Source organism: Podarcis erhardii, assembly GCF_964252035.2.
Source record: "Podarcis erhardii genome assembly, chromosome: 14".
Lineage (NCBI taxonomy): Eukaryota > Metazoa > Chordata > Lepidosauria > Squamata > Lacertidae > Podarcis > Podarcis erhardii.
The window spans coordinates 42290293-42311718 of record NC_138503.1 but is presented as its reverse complement, the minus strand read 5'-3'; the positions used below and the strand labels follow the sequence as shown (position 1 = coordinate 42311718).

The window sequence follows — 21426 nt, the reverse complement described above, 5'->3', positions numbered from 1 at the left end:
GCCTGAGGGCCCCAGACAAGTTCTCCAAGAGTGTTCCTGGAACCTGTGTCTTCTGCACCATTTTGTTCTGATTCATTGATCCTCTTAAATTCTTCTTTAAGAGATTTGTCTTCTTGACGGCTACATTATATAGCCAATTGAGGATCATGTGGCTAGGGTGATGATGTCATAACTGTTAGAATTCCTGCTCCATGATTGCAGTTATGGGATTTTTGTCTTTCACATGACAGTATATGTTTTGACTCCACAGAGTGGGAAGTGACGGAGACAGGATGTTTGTGTTACTGTGTTCCGTGAAATGGGACTATTGCCCTTTGTTCTTTTTCTCTTAGCTGTCTGATGCTAGAAAGAGAGGGAGCCATGCTGCAGTGCTCCATGTGTGTGTTTATATGTAAATAAAGTAGATTAGCCAAAATTCTGAGTTGCTGAGGTCTGTTAAGTATGATGCATAAACTCTGCGGATCCCTAAGTGTGCTGGTGTCTGTTGGCATTGGTTGCTGTGATGTTCGGGCAGAAGAAAGCTTTTGAAGCTCCCGAACGATTGACCAGGAGGGAGGGAACATGCCAGTCAGGCATGTGTCTATCCCTGGCTCCTACTCAAGTGTAGGCTGAACTCCTGACAATAACAACATGTACCAATCATCTTTGGCTAAGTGATGACACTTCAAAGTAAGCACAATGCTTTCTGGCCTTTCTCTGAAAGCAGAAACAACATCAGCTTGTTTTTCCAGTCCCCTTCCCCCATGTAAAAATTATGGCCAAAATGGAGGAACCCATCTCACAGGGCGAATGTTTGCACGAAACACTCACCATTTTGACACTGTCCTTATAATATGCAGTAATATTACAGTACTGGGGCAGTAGTGGGTGAGATTAGAGTGCTGTACTGGCACCTGGGAGACCAGGGTTCAAATCCCCTTTCAGCAATGAAACCCACTCTGAGTTACTTTGGGCCAGTCACTACCTCTCTGGGTGGTTGTGGAGGACAGGGAGAACCATGTATGCCACCTTGATCTCTTTGGAGAAAAAAGTGGGATATAAATGCTAATAATAAATTATGCAAATTTAATGTCTCAACGAATGAATCAATGCACTGCATAAAAGACAGCTGATGAATGAAGAACATTCTTTAGACTGTGATCCTAAAGCACACTTTCCAGTGGAACTCAGTGGAACTTACGCTTGGGTATACATGAAGAGCAGTATGCTATTAAACTGACTAGCCCTGAACACAAGTCATTTATTATTATTACTTTAAAGTAATAACCGAATGTGTTAAAGGGTCATAAAAAATAAGATACTTCTAAACCATATGCTGCAGGGTTATCAATAAGATGCATTTTGGAAAACTGGAATTTGGTATCCAGGCAATAAAAAATAAAAAAGTATATCCAAGAGTCACAAAGATTCAGTAGAAAAGAAGAATGCCGAAAAGGGATTTACGGGCAGTGAAGTGAGTCCAGGATTTGCAACACGATATGGCATCAGGAAAATAAAAGCTGATGCCATTTCGATTAGGGGGTTTTTTTGTTTTGTTTTTTGCAAACACAGCATCACACAACTGGCCAGGGAGATGACAGTCTCAATCTCTGTGGCTCTGATGTTCCTGCACCTGCGGCCCCATATTCCATCTGGATGTCTCATTGCCAGAAACATCTCAGCAAGCAGAAAAGGAGTTCAGAAGTATTGCTAAAAAATCCAGCAGTGATTTATGGGGGGCAGGATAAGCATTTAAAGCTTTGCAGCTTTTCGTTCTGTTAAACCTTGCACGTCCCGTCCCCTCCGCCGCCCTTCTCCAAGGCGGACAGCAATCAAGGAAACTTTGGACAAACAAGAGAAGCCAGTGGAAAGTCTTCAGGTATATTTAGAGGGTGAGAATCCCAAAGAGAGGGGGGAACGATGAACACGTTAAAAAAAATTAAATGAAAGCTACAAGGCTAGACAGACTGAACTGGAAAAGATTGGGAAATCCACCTGACTCGGTGATCTTTTAGTCGGTGCAAAAAAAAAAATGGTTTTCCATGGAAAGTAATGGTCATTTCTTTAAGCACACAGTGGACAGAACTCTGGCAAATGCACTCTGGTGAGGAAAGGATACCAAACCGCCTGCACGTTGTCAAAAGAGGGTGCCAAATAGATTTGACCTCAGAAGATATTGTGAGAGGCAGAAGACCAAGTTCTCCTCTCAGAAATCTGTAAGTGCAGCTCATCCCATCTTCATATGCTTCCCCCCCATCTCCTGGGCTTAGGTTGGCCACTAAGGTCCCAGGCCACAGAGAGGTTAGGCTGGCCTCAACTAGAGCCAGGGATTTTTTGGCTGTGGCTCCAATCTGGTGGAACACTCTGTCACAAGAGACTAGGGGCCTGTGGGACTTGACATCTTTCCGCAGGGCCTGCAAGACAGAGCTGTTCCACCAGGCCTTTCGTCAGGGCACAGCCTGACTCCCTCCTTTGGCAATCTTCACAGAACTTTAGCCTAATGGTTGCCATCAATTTGAGTTGAATTAATTTTATAATGAAATGATTTTAGAATGTTGTACTATTTTATTGTTGTTAGCCGCCCTGAGCTTGGCTTCGGCTGGGGAGGGCGAGATATAAATTATTATTATTATTATTATTATTATTATTATTATTATTATTAAGGTATTGCCAAAACAAGAGGACAAAAAAGGGCTCATTGGAATTGCACGTGCATGAATGCAAATGTAGAAATAAACAGTTTAATTCAAATATAGATACATCTCACCATAGTGAGGGAGGCTGTCACCAAGTGAGGTGCTGTGTGCCTTGTTCACTCTTCTATGAACCTAAGAATGTAAGGAGAACTTGCTGGATCAGGCCAATGGCCCATCCAAGCAGAATCTGACCACAAGAGCCCTCTCCCCTCCTGTGGTCCCCAGCAACTGATATTCAGAAGCTTTGCTTCCTCCAGCTGAGGAGCCAGAGCATAACCATCATGGCAAGTGGCCATTGCTGGCTGTCCAGGCACCAATGAGCGATGGGCAAATTCAAGCCCCCGCCTACTTACCTTCCAACCAGATTAGGACCTGACAAGCCTTCAGAAAGAGGACCGTGTTTTTGTGTGTGCTTTCGGTGGGACCCTTGAAGCCATTTCTCCCCTAAACTCCTTTCTTTTGTGTACAGTGGTGCCTCGCAAGACGAAATTAATCCGTTCCACGAGTCTCTTCGTCTTGCGTTTTTTTCGTCTTGCGAAGCACGGCTATTAGCGGCTTAGCGGCTATTAGCGGCTTAGAAAAGGGGGGGGACTTGCAAGAACTTGCAAGACGTTTCGTCTTGCGAAGCAATCCCATAGGGAAATTCGTCTTGCGAAGCACCTCAAAAGACAGAAAACTCTTTCGTCTAGCGAGTTTTTCGTCTTGCGAGGCATTCATCTTGCGGGGCACCACTGTAATTTTATTTATTTGCTTGTTGGCTCTTGCATCAATGTCACACTTTTTCCTCCAAGGAGCTCAAGGTGGCATATGTGGTTCTCCTGTTCCTCATTTAATCCTCACAGCAACCTTGTGAGGTAGGTTAGGCTGACAGTGAGTGGCTGGCCCAAGGTCACCCTGTGAGCTTCATGGCTGAGGGAGGATTTGAACCCAGAAGAAGAAGAAGAAGAAGAAGAAGAAGAAGAAGAAGAAGAGGAGGAGGAGGAGGAGGAGGAGGAGGAGGAGGAGGAGGAAGAAGAGGAGGAGTTTGGATTTGATATCCCACCTTTCACTCCCCTTAAGGCAGTAGTTCTCAACCTGTGGGTCCCCAGATGTTGTTGGACTACAACTCCCATCATCCCTAGCTAGCAAGGCCAGAGCTCAGGGATGATGGGAGTTGTAGTCCAACAACATCTGGGGACCCACAGGTTGAGAACTGCTGCCTTAAGGAGTCTCAAAGCAGCTAACAATCTCCTTTCCCTTCCTCCCCCACAACAAACACTCTGTGAGGTGAGTGAGGCTGAGAGATTTCAGAGAAGTGTGACTAGCCCAAGGTCACCCAGCAGTTGCATGTGGAGGAGCGGGGACACGAACCCGATTCACCAGATTACAAGTCCACCGTTCTTACCCACTACACCACGCTGGCTCCCTGGTCTCCCAGATCCTAGTCTGTCACTCTAACCACTGCATGACCACACTGGTAATCCCTCCTCTCCAGCTAGAGTATGAGGGGGCTCTCCTACTTAGAAGGTCCTCGTGGCCATTTCACCCTTTTCAGCTCCAGGGTTCTGTGACTTTTAAGAATGGGACAGCAAATGCAGTTGTTTGGGGGCAACACCAACCAGCCCTCCCAGTCTCCCCATTCCTTCTGGTAATCTGGAGCAGGCCCCTGGCCCTCTTGACCAAGTTTTTTATCATTTCCAGTAAAAACAAAACAAACAAACAAAACCCCTTACTTTTACCAAGCATCTAAAGCAACAACAACTAGAGAAGTTCTGTCCAAAAGACGTAAATCCTTACATCGTAAATTCATTTTTAAAAAAATAAAAACTGCATAAAGCAATCCCAAACAGCGGATCAGCCATTTCCAAAATGCTTGGCAGTGGAAAGAATGGTATAAATAATAACACTGCGTTGCTTATGCAGCCCAAACAGTGCCCCCCATGCAGAGGCTGGAGCCATCAACGAAGTTTGCAAAAGCAGTGGAGGGGGAATTGGAGAGGAACCCTTGCTCCCCCCCCCCACCAATATATATATATTGCAGGGGGTTGGACTAGATCGCTCTTGTGGCCCCTTCCAACTCTACAATTCTACAAATTTTGTAAACAATGCTTGGCTGGAGAACTACATTGCAAAATTCAGATAATTGCTAATTTCAATGCAGGGGGTGGGGGCGGGCTATGTTTCCCATATTGTTTCAGAAAGTACGAATTTGAGAGATTTGCCTTTAAGTAAGAACTGCATTGAAGCCCTCCCCTGTCCCTGTCTATCACATAAGAATGTACAAAGAGCCTGCAGGATCAGACCAATGACCTATCTAGTCCAGCATCTTGTTCCTACAGTGGCCAGCCATATGCCCATGGGAAGCCCAAAAGGAGGACTTGTATGAATAGTCCTTCCAGCAGATTCACGGGACAGATATTATGGGCTGTCCCGTGAATCCGCTGAATGAAATAGCAGCAGAACGTTGCCTCAGGAGAGTGAGGAAAATTCTCAGGGATGATTCACACCCTGGCCAGCACTTTCTGGATCTCCTGCCCTCGGGCAGAAGATATAGAAGCATGATTAGTTGCGCCAACAGGGTAAAGAACAACTTCTATCCATGGGCTGTTAGGCTGCTGAATGAAAAGATAACAACAGGGCAACTGACTTTCGGGTTTGGTGCGCGTGCGTCAGTAAACGAGGGGAATTGAGACTAAGAGAGCTGAGTGGGGGGTGCTCGTGTAATCTCACTGTATACAAGCTGTACAAGTGACAATAAAGTATTTCAATTTCAATTCAATTTCGATTCCAAAGCACACAACAAACCACCTAGTCCCATCAACTCCACCCTCTGTGGTATCTCCTTTTCTTCTCCTCCAATCCGCTCTCCCCCTGGCTTGGTTCCCTCTCTGCATCTCATTCTCTCACTCCGGGTTTCCTTTCGCCTCCTCTCCCCTGTTCCCTCTCTCCATCCTCAGAACCCCCTACATCTGTGCTAACAGGAGTTGAGGGGCCGCTTCCTAGAAAGCTGCGCCTTGAATTTGGGAGCTCAACCAATTGAAGCCAGGAGAATGGGGAGAGCAGGCCCAGGTTGCAAATAAGAAGGCGGATCCTGGCAAGCGGGGAGCTGGCTTGAGGTCCCAGTGTGAAGCCCTAGTTAATTCTTATGTAAGCCTGATATTGAATTATGCTTAGAATGGAACATTCTTAGCAGAGCACAAAACAGTCTGTGCGCACACAGCCGCTGAAACAAACGCGTTGCTGATCATGAAACCAAAATACTTCAAAAGACCCTGGCACTATCCGTTCCACGGCGCTAAGTAGAGTTGCAGCAATGGGTTTGTTTTACATCTGAGGGCTTGTTATTCACAGAATCGCAGAGCTGAGAGTTTCTGGGGGCAGGAGGAATTTTTAAAATGTTCTCAAATCCCGAAACGTTCTTTGAAGAGCGGCTGGCAAAAACAGGGTTTTGGAACCTCGTTTCTGAAAAGTATTGAAGGATTGTTATTTTTTAAGCATATTAATTTTAAAGATTTCTAAACCACTCTTCTTCGCCCTCCTTCAGCTTTGGCAGACTCAGTTGGCTGTATACAATGCACAGAGTAGACCCACTGAATTGAATGAACCTGAGTGGTTCATTCATTTCGGTGGGTATGCTCTGCATAGAACTTAGTTGGATACATCCCAATATTATTTATATGTTTGACACCTTCAAGTTGAGGAAACAGTACTGATAGTTTGTGGAAAGGGACTAGCTGACTAACTTGCATTAGTCATGAAGGATGTCCCAATAAGGAAATGCTCTCAATCATCCTCAGGGCTGCCTTGCAGATGTGGAGTTGTATGTACGCTACTGATTATTACACACACACACTCAAAAAAAGAGCCCTGCAAAGGTATTCAGGCCATGAATAAATGACTCCTGGATAGATGAGTCAGATGCCCAGTGTGGTAAGTAGCAGGGCCCCCTCAGAGAAGTTATGGCTGACAAGAAAAGTGTTGCACAACATGCTCCATTTGATCTCTCTCATTAACAGCAATACGTATTTCCCACCTACTGGGTGAGAAAGTGAGTAAAAAAGGAACTAGTAGGATGGGGGGAAAGACCTACTGACTGAGCTGTAGTTTGGGGGAGGATGATTAGAAATGATAGTGGGCATACACATTTTAGGAAGAGGTGATGGAGGAAATTTCTGAAATAATAGGTGAGCTGGTGCCTTGAAACCCAAACTGTCTTTTATCCATTTTTGATGGGTTGACTGCGGACTTAATATGTAAGCCACTTACAATTTGTCTGTTAGTAGCTGCTGGCTTAGCTACATCTCAAGGCTGGCTTGGTTAAGTGGCTGATATAGGACATGGAGCCAGGATGTATACAAGGACCCAGGGAAGAGGGATGGGGGCTAGCAAAGGCTACACCAGGTCCTGCTATCTACCCGCTCGTTGTGCAAAAATTCACTTATCCACACATAAAGAATTATGCCCAAACAGCACTATAAGTACCGCAGATTCAGATATCCAAACATTGGGAGTTCGCCTACTTCCTTATTTCCTTGCTTGTTTCTGCTTTGCTGGTGGACGGCAGCCATTTTGGGGCAGAAACCATGCAGGAAACGAGCAAGACTGGACAAAACAGAGGACAGAAGAGATCCGACAAATCAGTGTTTTCCTTGGGCTGCAGCAACTTTAGGGAAAAATCATTGGGGGGAAAGGGGAGAATGGGACAAATCCCAAATCATAAATATTTCCATAGGAAACAATGGAAGTCGTAGACTTGTTATGTGAACATTTGCCTAATAAACGATTTCCAGGCAAACGTTCACATAACAAGTCTACAATTTCTACAGAACACATATTCTGTGGGACCTGCGTGTATATAAATGCTGGAAAAAACAACAGGCAAAGAGGAAGGGGAGAGGTCTTAAAAAAAGAGGGCTGGAAGAACAAAAATGTGGGGCTGAAGAGGGATAACCCTTTGTGGCCCAAAAAGAAGCATATAAGTAAACCACAACGAAACATAACATTTCACTTGGCTCCATCAGTATACAAATTTAATAAATAAACCCGGCAAATTGGTGAGGCAGCAAAGCCCCCTTCGCTGGCCTGGCTGGACCAACCACCTTTGGGCTCCTCCTCTCCCAGGAATGCCCCTATTACCATTTGCAGTACATCCCATGTTCTCTTGCGCAGTTATTATAATGGCAGGCAGGGTGTTCTGTGGGGTGAGAAAGGACTCTCAATGGATGAGGATAAGGCAACATCAGCCCTTCTAACTGGCCAGCAGTATGGAGTCTCTGGATTGGCCAAGTGTAGCCTAAGTACTATGGGCTGGGCTTTCAGCCTCCACTTGTTCAATAGAGCTATACTTGCTGATCTTCAGGTTCCAGCTTCCCACTACTTCCATCCTTTTTGCAACTTCCAGGCTTAGATTTGGGTTTGGCCACCCACGATGTGACCCCAGCCAGGCCCTGACCATTTTCCTGCTGGCTACATTTCTGGAGGCAAAAGGGGAAGGCTGGAAGCATCTCACATCTCATAAAGACAATATGGGATGGTGCATTCTGTTTACAGTGCCTTTCTCTCTCATAAATTACCCATGCACTGCTGTTGATTTTCCGAGCAGAGCAGACACCAAGCCCTCAATTTTCAAAGCCTTTAACCTCTGTTGTAAAACACTAAAGCACCATATGGGTTTACGGCATCCGTAAAGGAACCAGTAAAATAGCAGCAATAACTTTGGCAAATAATTAGGTTTTAAACCCACCATTAGAATGCGCCTGTAGCTGTCCCTGTCGATACCCCAAAGCTTGAGGTCTGTCTTGGCTTTAACCGTTGCAGCCCTTGGCGTTCCGTAGATGAGGGCAAGTTCTCCAAAGCTTCCTCCTTCTCCAATGCTGGTGACCCATTCTCCGTTCACATACACCTACCAGTGAGAGAGAAAAGCAATGTGAGCATCAGTGATAGCTCAGTTGGTTAGAACACAGTGCTGATAACGCCAGGGTTGCAGGTTTGATTCCCGTATGGGGCAGCTGCATATTCCTGCATTGCAGGGGGCTGGACTAGATCAGGGGTCAGCAAACCTTTTCAGCAGGGGGCCAGTGCACTGTTCCTCAGACCATGGGGGGGGCGGACTATATTTTTGGGGGGGAAATGAATGAATTCCTATGCCCCACAAACAACCCAGAGATGCATTTTAAATAAAAGCACACATTCTACTCATGTAAAAACACCAGGCAGGCCCCACAAATAACCCAGACATGCATTTTAAATAAAAGGGCACATTCTACTCATGTAAAAACACACTGATTCCTGGACTATCCACGGCCCGGATTTAGAAGGTGATTAGGCCGGATCCAGCCCACAGACCCATGGACTAGATGATGATAATGATGAAAACAATTTTATTATTCATAACCTGCCCATCTAGCTGGGTTTCCTTCCAACTCTACAGTTCTATGATTCTACAAAAAGAATAATTCATCAGTGTTAATTTAAACATATGTAGAAGGGGGGACCCCAGGCCTGGCAATCAAATGTGGCCCTCCAGGCCTTTCTATGTGGCGTCAGAACTCCCATCAGGCCACACTCTTCACTGGCCCTGCTTTGGTACCCAGAATGTTTTGGCCTGCCTGGAATGTGTTCCTGAACTCTGATGATGCTCCTTGCTTTCCCAGATGGAGGCTAGAGAAGGGTGGTGTGCAGAGGTCAATGTACAAAGGAAACATTCACATTCATTTCTCTGCCTAGTTTTGACATGCGGCTGGCAGGGATTGGACTGAAGAGGAATGGTGGAGTTGGCCTCCCCCTTCTCCTGAACCTTCCTGAGAAGAGGAGGACGGTATATTATGATGGGTCACAGCTCAGAGATAGAAGAGGGGCAAAGCTGGGAAATAATGGGAGAAGCAGAGCAGGAACAGCTGGCTGACGCATCATCGCTAGAGAGCATTCCAGACCCCCCCCCTTCTCCCAGAACACGGGGAGCAATGAAAGTAGGAGAGCAGAGAGCCCAGAGGCATTTGTCCCTAAGCAGACACAGTAAGGGAGGTGGGGCTGTTGACGACGGAGAAGGGAAGGGGGGGGGGAGAGATTACTCGAAGCAACGCCATTATCCAACAGACAGCATTTCTACATCTCTCTCTGTGAATATTGAATAAAAGACCTTGGTAAGAGCTTTTTGTCTTTCCATTACTGGCAGCCAGCCATGAGGGAGGGGGGTCGGATTCCCTAAAGCCAGACAGCGGCCCTCAGAACGCTGCTCAGAAGAGAATGTGGCCCTTGGCCTAATTTCCCCACCCAATGTATAGTAGCATAGGCTTTCTCATGTGTTATCCAAAGGAGATTGACAATTGCTAGAAATAGATTCGAACGAGAAAGGGAAATAAGAGATCCAGACCATTGCCTAACCAATGTCAAGTGTTTATCCTTCCAACTTCAATATCCATTTTATCTTAATCCCCACACCATAGGAATATAATTTGTGAATGTCTGCAAATATCACATATTTTTCCAAAACAAAACCCCTGGTTACCCTTAACTAAATTGGTTTTATTGAGTTAAGGGCAACCAGGGGCAAAAGATAGTGGACCCATTTGAGACAAAAAATTGAGGAAAGTCTTTATTGATGACACAAGTGTAAAGGATAATGCCTCCTCCTTCCCCATCCTTGATGTACACTAGACTATAGGACTTCTGAGTTATCTCTTCATCTCACAACCCTGTAAAGAAGAATTTTGTAATGGAAACCCTGTAAAGAAAACCTAAAGGAGGCAGAACGTATTGAAATTATCTTTATGTATAGCTATTGAGCTGTACAAAGCCTGTTATATTAATAACTTACTCTTTGTATCTGTTTTGTTTTGTTTTGTTTTGTTTTTAATTTGAATTTTCAAGCAAGTTTGATACACAGATTTTATTTTTTTAAAAAAACCAATTTAGTGAAAGGAACTTAGTTGAAGGGGAAATGACTGTTCTCCAAAATACACATTGCAAAACGCACATTCCAAAAAATAGCTGTCTCTCTCTCACATGCTATGGGTCTCTGGAAGTCAACAGTCCAGAAACAATAGCTGAGCCATTTCCTTACAGAGTCACTAAAAACAACCTCAGCGATTGGTGGAACAACCTGCTTTGCGGACAGAATTTCAAGTCTTCTTGCTTTTAGTACAAGGGCTGCATTTGCTCTTTGAGTTTCCAGCTCCCTGTGGTGTGTTGGCATCTGAGGGTTTCCCCAACGGTGCACCCTCTTTGTAGAGTCTGGCGCGCACAGAACCAAGGGGCAGGGCTGTCACTGTCTTCCTTTTTCTGTTTCGGCAATACTGTCAGACTTGAAAGGAGAGGAGAAGGTAGCTGCAAGGAAGTTTGCAGGAAAACACCACCATTGTGAAACTCAAAAGATATCCAGCACGGAACAGGGGAAAGATCTTACATAAAGGGGATGCCTTTCTCTCCCCCACTGCACGCCTCTGCTTCATAAACTTCATTAGCAAAGTGGAATTCAAGCAATTGCTGGGACACAGGAAGTTGCTTTATACTGAGTCAAACTTTTGGTCCATCTAGCTCCCTACTGTCCACACTGACGGACAGTAGCTCTCTGAGGTCCAGCACAGGGGCCTTCTGGAGGCTCCATCATTGCAGGAAGTGAGGTTATAGGGAACCAGGCAGAGGGCCTTCTTAGTAGTGGCGCCCGCCCTGTGGAATGCTCTCCTGTCAGATGTCAAGGAGGTAACCTATTCCACAAGCTTCCATTGACAACCAAGGGCAGCGCTGTATCAGGAAGCTTTTAATATTTGATGTTTTGTTGTGTTCTTTTATTTTATGTTGGAAGCTGCCCAGAGTGGGCAACAAATTAAAACACATAATAATAATAATAATAATAATAATAATAATAATAATAATTTATTTATACCCCGCCCATCTGGCAATACAGCATTAAATATTAAAAACTTCCCTAAACAGGGCTGCCTTCAGATGTCTTTTAAAGATAAGATAGCTACTTGTTTCCTTCACATCTGAAGGGAGGGCATTCCACAGGGCGGGCGCCACTACCGAGAAGGCCCTCTGCCTGGTTCCCTGTAACCTCACTTCTCGCAATGAGGGAACCACCAGAAGGCTCTCGGCGTTGGACCTCAGTGTCCGGGCAGAATGATGGGGGTGGAGACGCTCCTTCAGGTATACAGGACCGAGGCCGTTTAGAGCTTTAAAGGTCAGCACCAATACTTTGAATTGTGCTCGGAAACGTACTGGGAGCCCATGCACAGAACACGGGAAAACATCAAAAATTAAAAACTTCCTGATACAAGGCTGCCTTCAGATGCCTTTTAAAAGTCAAATAGTTGTTTATTTTCAGTGCTTCTTTTCTAGAAAAAGCAGTGCCAGAACTCACCATAAACACCTCTTAGAATGGCAATGGTGCCCACCTGAGAGGTGCCAGAACTGAGTTCTGGTGAGTTCCGTCTAAAAAAAAAAAAGCCTAGTTTATTTCCTTGACATCTGATGGGAGGGCCTTCCACAGGGCAGGTGCCACTACCGAGAAGGCCCTGTGCCTAGTTTCCTGTAACCTCACTTCTTGCAATGAGGGAACCGCAAGAAGGCCCTTGGTGCTGGACCTCAATGTCTGGACTGACCAATTGGGGTAGCTATGCTTCTTCAGGTATACAGTGCCGAAGCCATGTAGGGCTTTAAAGGTCAGCACCAACATTTTGAATTGTGCTCGGAAACCACACTTTCTCCCTTCTCTAGTGACCAAGAAGGAGCGCATAATGCAGCTGTCTGGACGTGTTGTAATTCTCATCGATGTGAACTTAAGAACCTGCATTCACTTCCCCAATAAAAATGTCATTTTCTAATATCAGCCTCATGAAGGGGGGGGGGTGTTTTGAGGGTTGGAGGAACTAACAAAAATGACCGGAGTGTTTGAAACAGGAAGATACTGTACTCAAAGTTTAAAAACTCAGTGCTTGGCCAGACATGACACAGTAAATTTTGTTTTCGCGATGATGACAAAGTGTATTGATGATGCATGGCCCTGTCATCCTGTCCTCTGGGCTGAAAGTTCACCCACGCTAAGTTTACTTGCAAATCTGCCTCTTTTTTTAAAAAAGGAGGAAGAATGAAACATTGTCCACGTGGAAGAAGTCTATTTAAGGTCCCAGCTTATTTTAGCCTTCTGGTTTCCTGAGAAAGAATGAAGAAAGGTGAAAAATATCAGCCAAAAGGAGCACTCCCCCCCCACACACACCCAAAGACAGGGTGTGAGGGAAAGTTTTAAGAAATCTGCTTCTTAAGAGATGAAAAGGACACATGCACACCAATTTAGGTAATGTAAGAAACCAAATTTGTTATTTGGAGTAGAGCTGTGTTGGGTTCAGTGGTAAAGCACATGATTTGCACGTATTAAGCCTGAGGTTCAGTCCTTGGCTTCTCTATTTAAATGGGTCTTGGGGAAACCTCTGTCTATGATATGAGAGAGCCATTTATTGCCAGTCAAAATGCTGGACTAGACCAATGTAGGATAATTAAAATAAATCTGACAATTTTGTTCTTTCAGTTTATCTCCCCTCCCCCGCCGCAATCTGCAGCAATTTATCATTAGTGTCTTCCTTTTAATCCTCATGAAAATTCATCAGCATTTTTAGTGCGAATTTCACATTTTCGCAAAGCAATTTTACCCAAACATAATGCATTTTTTAAATTATTAAATTTTTTGCAGGTCATTTTCACCAACATGTGCATTTTTATGCACACTTTACTCTAATGTGTGCATTTGGGCACACGTGACCTGGGGTGGGGAATGGCATTGCAAAACTCGGAGAAGTGCAAATTTCAAAGGGTGGCTTGCTTTGGTTTGCATAGTGTCTGGAAAGCATAAAATAGGTAGGTTCACCTTTAAATGCAAACTGAATCAGATTTCTCCCCCTTCCCACCCCTCTGTGACTCCAGCTACAAAGGCTGTTCCTTCAGCTGCCCAGAGGCTCCCAGGGTGGGGTCTTGTTTAGTTGCTGTAGCTGGGGGCAATGTTTAGTTTTGGTTAAGGCGTATTATTTTTGCTGCTATTTTAGTGGGTTTGTTTTGTTTTTTTACTTCTGTTGTTAGCATTAGTATGAATAATTTGTGCAATCTAAGTGTATATCTATTTAGATGTTTTGATTAGCCTATTAATACTCATGCCCGTGGCTATTTAAACTTTGCTATGCCTTGCAACTTAAATGTTGAGGAATGTTTATATTTTGTTATGTAAACTTTGGTGATGTAGCGAGCTGCTCTCATAGAATCATAGAACTGTAAAGTTGTAAGGGACCTGAAAGGTCATATAGTCCAACCCGCTGCAATGCAGGATGGGCATCCGACCTCTGCTTTAAAAACTCAAATGAAGGAGAGTGCACAGCCTCATGAGGAAGCCCGTTCCAATGTCGAACAGCTCTTGTAACTCCTTTCTTGTCTCCTCTTTTCCCAGCTAAATTACCCAGCTGCTTCGACCGTTCTTCATATGGCATGGTTTGTAGTGTAGTTATGCAAGTAAACAGGTGATAGTGATGATGACAAAGAGGTGAGTAAGAGACGATATGATACAGATTCAAAAATCTAAAGGGCTGCCACATCGAAGATGCAGCAAGCTTGTTTTCTCCTGTGCCAGGGGGTTGGACCTGAACCAATGGCTTCAAGTTACAGTGGTACCTCGGGTTACAAACGTTTCGGGTTACAAACGCTTCAGGTTACAGACTCTGCTAACCCGGAAGTAGTACCTCAGGTTAAGAACTTTACCTCAGGATGAGAACAGAAATCGTGCAGCGGCGGCAGCAAGAGGCCCCATTAGCTAAAGTGGTACCTCAGGTTAAGAACAGGTTCAGGTTAAGACAGACCTCCAGAACGAATTAAGTTCTTAACCAGAGGTACCACTGTATAAGAAAATAAATTCCAGCTCAAAATCAGGAAGAACTTTTTGACCGTAAGAGCTGTTCTACAGTGAAACGGCTGAGCGTTATTTTCTTTTTATGCAGGGACGAAAAGGAGGAAAGAGCGAGGCTTGTAAAATGAAAGTAACCAACAGGAAGGAGGTTTATATTTGGAAATATAGATCTGGGACTCCTCCCCCCCCCCATCAAAAACACACACTTTGGAGCAGGTACTTTCAGAGGGTTTTTTTTACTGGAAGCCCACCATTTATGTTTCACCAGATACCTTTAGGCAGGTTGCCAGGCTTCATGAGGAAGCGATGCGACTGTCTGACCACCAAGACGGAAAGAGACTTAAGCTGCTCCTCTATCTAGATTTTCTGGATTCAGAGACTTTTGAATGTGAATAAACAAGGTGACTGGAAGATCCATTGTCATAGCGAAGTAGCAGGCTTCCTAGGGATGGAAATGGGGATGCAACAGGATCTGACACCCTCCCTACACACACACACACACACACACACACACAGTGCAGTCTTTTTCTCCTCTTTCCAGGGCAACCCAGGACTCAGAAGAACATGGTCAATGGATCATTCTGAGTAAAAGCCAAGGGCGGCTCCTTTAAACATATGCCAATCAGGCTTGGCGGAAAAAGTTAACCTATGTATGTATGCAGGCAGAATACTGTCAAGAATAACAACAACATTTTTATTCACAGTATTCTGTGAGTAATAGCATCCAGTTGTGAGAGGGGCCATTGTCAGCAATTCAAGTGAAGCCAAGCTGTTATGCAGTTTGGTGTAGAGGTTAGACTGTTGGACTAGGACCTGGGAGACCAGGGGAAGAATTCAACATCACACTAAGGCAAATGTGTTTCATCAGAATTCTAGATGGAATGATTCTCCCCTCTCCTCTCCAAGCATGGTTATGGGAGTGTCCGTCCCCCCCGCTGATTAGAGGTACATGGGAGGGCAGAGAGAGAGGCAAGCACCATTCTGCAAACATATGAGACTCCTGCAGATGGAGTTCGTTAGGGTTCAAATCCCCACTAGGTCATGAAGTTTGCTGGGTACCTAAGACCAGATTGAATTATGGTGCTGGAGGAGACTCTTGAGAGTCCCATGGACTGCAAGAAGATCAAACCTATCCATTCTTAAGGAAATCAGCCCTGAGTGCTCCCTGGAAGGACAGATCCTGAAGCTGAGACTCCAATACTTTGGCCACCTCATGAGAAGAGAAGACTCCCTGGAAAAGACCCTGATGCTGGGAAAGATGGAGGGCACAAGGAGAAGGGGACGACAGAGGACGAGATGGTTGGATAGTCTTCTCGAAGCTACCAGCATGAGTATGACCAAACTGCGGGAAGCAGTGGAAGACAGAAGTGGCTGGCGTGCTCTGGTCCATGGGGTCACGAAGAGTCGGACACGACTAAACAACTAAACAACAACAGACCAGATGCTCTCTTTCAGCCTAACCTACCTCTCAGGGTTGTTGTGAGGTTAAAATGAAGATAAGGAGGAGCATATACACCACCTTGAGCTCCTTGGAGGAAAGGGGAGAGAGAAATGGATGGATGGATCCTAGGTCAGGCTATTTTTCCATCTAGTCCAGGAGAACGAACACATGGTGCTTGTCTTATACTGAGTCAGACCACTGGTCCACCTAGGTCAGTACTGTCTGCACACACTGGCAGTGGCTGCCTAGAGGGTCTCAGGCAGCGGCTATTCCTAACCCTACCCAGAGATGCTGTTGTTTGAACCTGAGACCTTCTGTAGGCAAAGCATGTGGTCTATCACCAAGATATGGCCCACTCTGCACAGTGCTGACTGACGACAGCCACATAGAGTGGCAACAGCTCAGCAGCGTAGTATATGCTCAGGATCCATCCCTGCAATGTGTAGTTTGACCAGTGGTCACATCCACACTGTCCGTTTAAAGCTCAGGGCTGTCCCCCAAGGAATCTTGGAAACTGTAGTTCGTTAAGGGTGCTGGGCATTGTAGTTCTGTGAGGAGAAAACTAGAGCTTCTGGGGTAGTTTTATTTTTATTCAGGTAGCTTTATTATGGGGTGTGCTTAAATATGGATGAGGTGTGCACAGTGCCAGATTTATGTATAAACTAAACAGGCTATAGCTTAGGGCCCCACTCTCTTGTGGGCCCCCCAAAAAAATTAAAGGGAAAAAACCTGGATGTACATTTCCAAAATAAAGATAAAAAAACAAATAAAATAAAACCTACATACAGCAACAGTGTTTTGGGTTGTGTAGGCTCCTATTTTGTTATGTGCAGATGGCTTTAGATACCTATTAGGTCCATAAATTACCATATTTTTCGCTCTATAAGACGCACCAGACCACAAGACGCACCTAGTTTTTGGAGGAGGAAAACAAGAAGAAAAAAATTCTGAATCTCAGAAGCCAGAACAGCAAGAGGAATCGCTGTGCAGTGAAAGCAGCAATCCCTCTTGCTGTTCTGGCTTCTAGGATAGCTGCGCAGCCTGCATTCGCTCCATAAGACGCACACACATTTCCCCTTACTTTTTAGGAGGGAAAAAGTGAGTCTTATAGAGCAAAAAATACGGTACCATATAGCATATATCCAACACAAAAATCAGTGACAATTTGTTGTTGACAAAGGACAGCTGGACATATAAAGGGCCCCATTACCTTCAGTAGCTTAGGGCCTCATCAAAACTCAATCCAGCCCTGGGTGTGCGCAGCCTTAGGTTCAGCAAGAGGTGGAGACTGTGGGGATGCGCTGAAGGCTTTGTAGAAAACTCACTTTTTTGAGGAGAGTTTTAGAGGAGGCTAGTGGCAGCAGACCTTGTGAGAAGGGGCAAATATGTGCACTGTTTCTTAGCATGCAGAATTTGACTTGCCTTGGCACAGGATCTGGGGGTACCTAGGTGCCAGATTTTGATGCCTGTCCCCTTATTGCAGGGCAGAATAGATACCCGGCCGTGCTCATGCCCCTGCAAGCCTGTTGATTGCTAAGGTGCCACTAAGTTTTAAAAATAAAGCCAACGTTACCACACGTCTATAAACACTGCACTTGTGATAATTGTCAAGTTTTGCCTCTCCTCCTTGACCTGCCGATGTGGCATTGCTACCTTCCTTGATAGGAACAATGAGTCACACGGATTTCCTGAGGAGTGACTTTCGGAGTGTGAGGTTTTCGATTCCGAACAATGCCAATTAGACAGTCCCCTGACACAAACAAGCACTTTTTTAAAAAGAAGAAGAAGATGCCTCTCACTAAAATAACTGCAAGAAGCTGCTGGGCAGCTTAAAATACACCGCTTGCTTCTTGAAATAGAAGAGGGATGGGAAGAGACTTTCCGCATCAGATAACCTGATCCCTGCGTCCCTGAGATTAGCCAGTACTGAAATAAGCCGCACACACACAAACACAAAAAATACATTTCCAAGGCTTTCTTTTAAAAACTACAAAGAGGATTTCAGAACAACAACCTCAAGCATCTGATCTTCTAGATGATTGTTAACAGCAGCAACACCCACCAGGATCTGCAACAAAAAATTGCAGAGTGGAATGCTCCCTGGTTGGCATTCCATCTACTCCATTGCGTTCCCTTCCCTTCATTTTTTTTAAACAGCCCATCATCATCCCATGGCCTCTGAGCATGTTCTGTATATAATGGGATTTGGGGGTTCTTGCCCTCCACAAAAAATAAAAAGGACCACTCTCCTGAATCTATTGATGCTTGCTCCAGACTGGAGAGGGTTAAGGGGATCTCTGCTTGTATCCCAACGTCATCCCTTAACAGATGCACAATCCAGCCTGTGTGTGTGTGTGTGTGTGTGTGTGTGTGTGTGTGTTTCTAAAGTTCCTAAGCAGGTTTCCCTATCTACAATGCTATCTCCCTGAATGGCATGGGACAGAACTTTCGGGTGCCCAGGCATCCATACAGCCAGGCGAATCTCGCATCTGCTTGATGAAAGGGCTCCCTTTGCAAGCACTTCCAATTCAAGGTTTAGCCCTTCGGGAGCAAGTTCTGAAGAGCACAGTGAGATTCCTGAAGATGAAACCATCAGCCTGAGGCTGCCGCTCTCGTCCTCTATGGGAAGAGGCAAGCTACACGTAAACTAAACTGGGTGATTACCGAAAATAGTCTGCTCTCCTTTCTCGCGGCCCCTCGGGTGCATTCCATCTTGATAGCCTTCCATCTCGATCATCCAGTGGCAAAATGTCTTGCCTACAGGTGTGGTTAATATGGCTTCTAAAGTAATTTGTTTGCATATGATACCCCATTAACCTACTTCACGCGGACAAATAAGCTTGGCTCACGAGCTGTGCCGCGTGGGAAAATTGTTTCTTGCAAACCAAGTCAGCCCCGAAGAGCTGCTCCCTTTCGGACTAGAACCTATCGTGGAAACAAGGTTTATAAAACTGAGCTGGGTGGACATATGGGAAGAGGAGAAGTATTTTTTAGGGCACGATGACTTGGTTCGAACATAATACGAATGGCTCGTCCTCACTGGAGTTAAATGTGCCTTTGAAACTGCTTCTCTCTCTCTCTCTCTCTCTCTCTCTCTCTCTCTCTCTCTCTCTCTCTCTCTCTTCCTTTGCAAGATCTACACAATGTCCAGCAATGCAAGTGGCAACTCACACTTTGTCCCTGCAGACATGTCAAGGATGATCTGAATGGAGGCACTGCCAGTCAGTGTAGGCAATACTAAGTGGACCAGGAGGTCTGAGTATAAGGCAGTTTTTGCTGTTCCCAAGGTAGCATGAATAAGATATGAAGGGAAACCACAAAATTCCACCAGGTAAGAGGTGAATTCGCACTTACATCCACTTCTCCTTGGTCGATTACGTAGAAGTTGTCTCCTTCGTCTCCTGCAAGGAAACAAAAACAAGTTTTGATGGTTTCCACAAACCGTTTCCAAAATGGAGACAGCAGACTCTCACGCAGACTCATGGAACCAGGCAAGAGCTCCCATTTCCAACTTATGTATTTGGTTATTTCAAAATACCACCTTGTATATTCATGATCAACAGGATATCGCTGGAAATTAAAGTATTCCTGCATTTTACTGCATAGCCATCTGGCAAGTAAGCGCATGACATGATGAACTGCCAAGTATATTAACTCTCATTAACACATCTTCAATTTCAGCTTTCCTTATTAATTCTGTTTCTAGCAAAGATACTCAGGCAGCTTTTCTCAAGTGAATTAAGGCCAGCACTACAGAAAGCTCGTGTTTAGAGTGCCAGACCTAGGACCTGGGAGGCCAGAGTTGAAATTCTCACAGAGCCCTGAAGCTCACTGGGTATTCTTGGGCCAGTCCTTGCCTCTCAGCCCAATCTGCCAGGGTTGTTGTGGAGAACAAATGTGAAGCGGGAGAATCGTGAACACTAACTTCAGCTCCTTGGAGAAGGAGGTGGGATGTAAATGCAATAAATAAATAAAATAAATAAATACATGCTACACTTCTGGCTGGTGCCTTCAAAGCCCATGGCTCACTTCTCCTGGGAAGGCGATTCTTCCACCAAATAAATGGCAGACAGGTGGTAAAGGCAACTAAACCTCCTTCTCAGTCATCACTTTCTCCATCCAACTGCTCTCCCTACACTTTCCCAACAGTCTAAGTCAGTGGTTCTCAAACTTTCTTCTCTGGACCGCACTTTCAGAATGAAAATTTGCTCGCATCATGCCAATTTTTTTAATTGACAAGAATTATATTGCGGGGGGATAACTCCTAGCAGTGCCTGATGGTGTTATAGAACGCAACTACTTTAGAGTACGGTCATGGGACATCCAGAAAATATAAAACAATGCCGCTACATAAGAACATGAACCATTCCCAAAATATAATTATAAACTAGCCTCTTAAATATGTACCTTAAGCATGTGTACAAACTTGATGAGAGGTGCGAGCTTGCTTTTGCCGGGTAATCTTGTTTATATTAGGTCTAATTTAAGATCCCAAAAAATGCTCATTTCCTCAACACAAAGAAAGCTTTCTCTTTTCTCATCTTTCATATTTGTCAGAGTTGAAAATCCCTGCTCACAACAACAGGCTGAGCAGAACTGTAGAGCAGCCAGAGGCATGGATACTGTCCCTGGTTGTATATCCCAACAAAATTATTTTTATACTATACTATACTATACTATACTATACTATACTATACTATACTATACTATACTATACTATACTACGTTGAAATGTTCAAATGCCTATTAGATTGTCCTTGAGCCTTCCCGCCATCTTCTCCTGCCAAACCCTTTGAGAACCATTGGCCTAGGTTCTGGACCAAGGCTGGAAGACCTGTAGCATGTTTTTTCTTTCTTTAATTTTACCAGCAACCAAAACCCAACAGTGAAACCCCCCAGGCAGATGATACATTGAGCATACATAATCAATAATAACATATTCAAATCGACCATATGCACAATTCTGTATACATTAACACTCCTCGCTCCACAAGGTTTATTTAACTTTTAACATTTTAATTGCCCCAAATTGTTCAAATCTACCCAAATAATTCAGTATCTTCTCAAACCAATCCTCCTCTTTCTAACTGACCTTAAACCTTTTCATTCTGTGTATCTTCACAGTTAGATATTCTAAAATTATAATATTATTAAATTTTTTCCTCCATTGGTTCACCCCTAGCTCTTCTGCATTTTTCCAATTACTTGCCATAACCTGTCCGGCTGCAGTTACCATCAATTTTACCCATTACATTCCCCTTTTGTTTTTAACTCGGTGCTACTCAGGCTAATAAGAACCATTAATTTAGATATTTCCACCTTCCTACCCACAATTTCCAATATTTCTATACCAATCTGTTTCCAAAATTCATTAACTAATGGACAATCCCACCACCTGTAGCATGTTGTTGAGCTTCAACTCGAATCAACTTTATTCCCCGTGGCCA

The 21426-nt window shown here is 44.5% G+C and overlaps 1 protein-coding gene across 5 annotated transcripts in view; it reads right to left on the bottom strand.

The window, feature by feature from the left end:
- Positions 1–21426, bottom strand: part of PRKAR1B (protein kinase cAMP-dependent type I regulatory subunit beta) — a 110246-nt gene that overhangs the window by 38748 nt on the left and 50072 nt on the right. For all 5 annotated transcript variants that reach the window (XM_081839964.1, XM_081839965.1, XM_081839963.1 and 2 more), the window contains 2 exons: positions 19334–19380; positions 8398–8556 (listed from right to left, as the gene is read on the bottom strand). In XM_081839964.1, coding sequence (XP_081696090.1) covers positions 8398–8556; positions 19334–19380 — 206 coding nt within the window. The remainder of the gene's footprint in view (positions 1–8397; positions 8557–19333; positions 19381–21426) is intronic.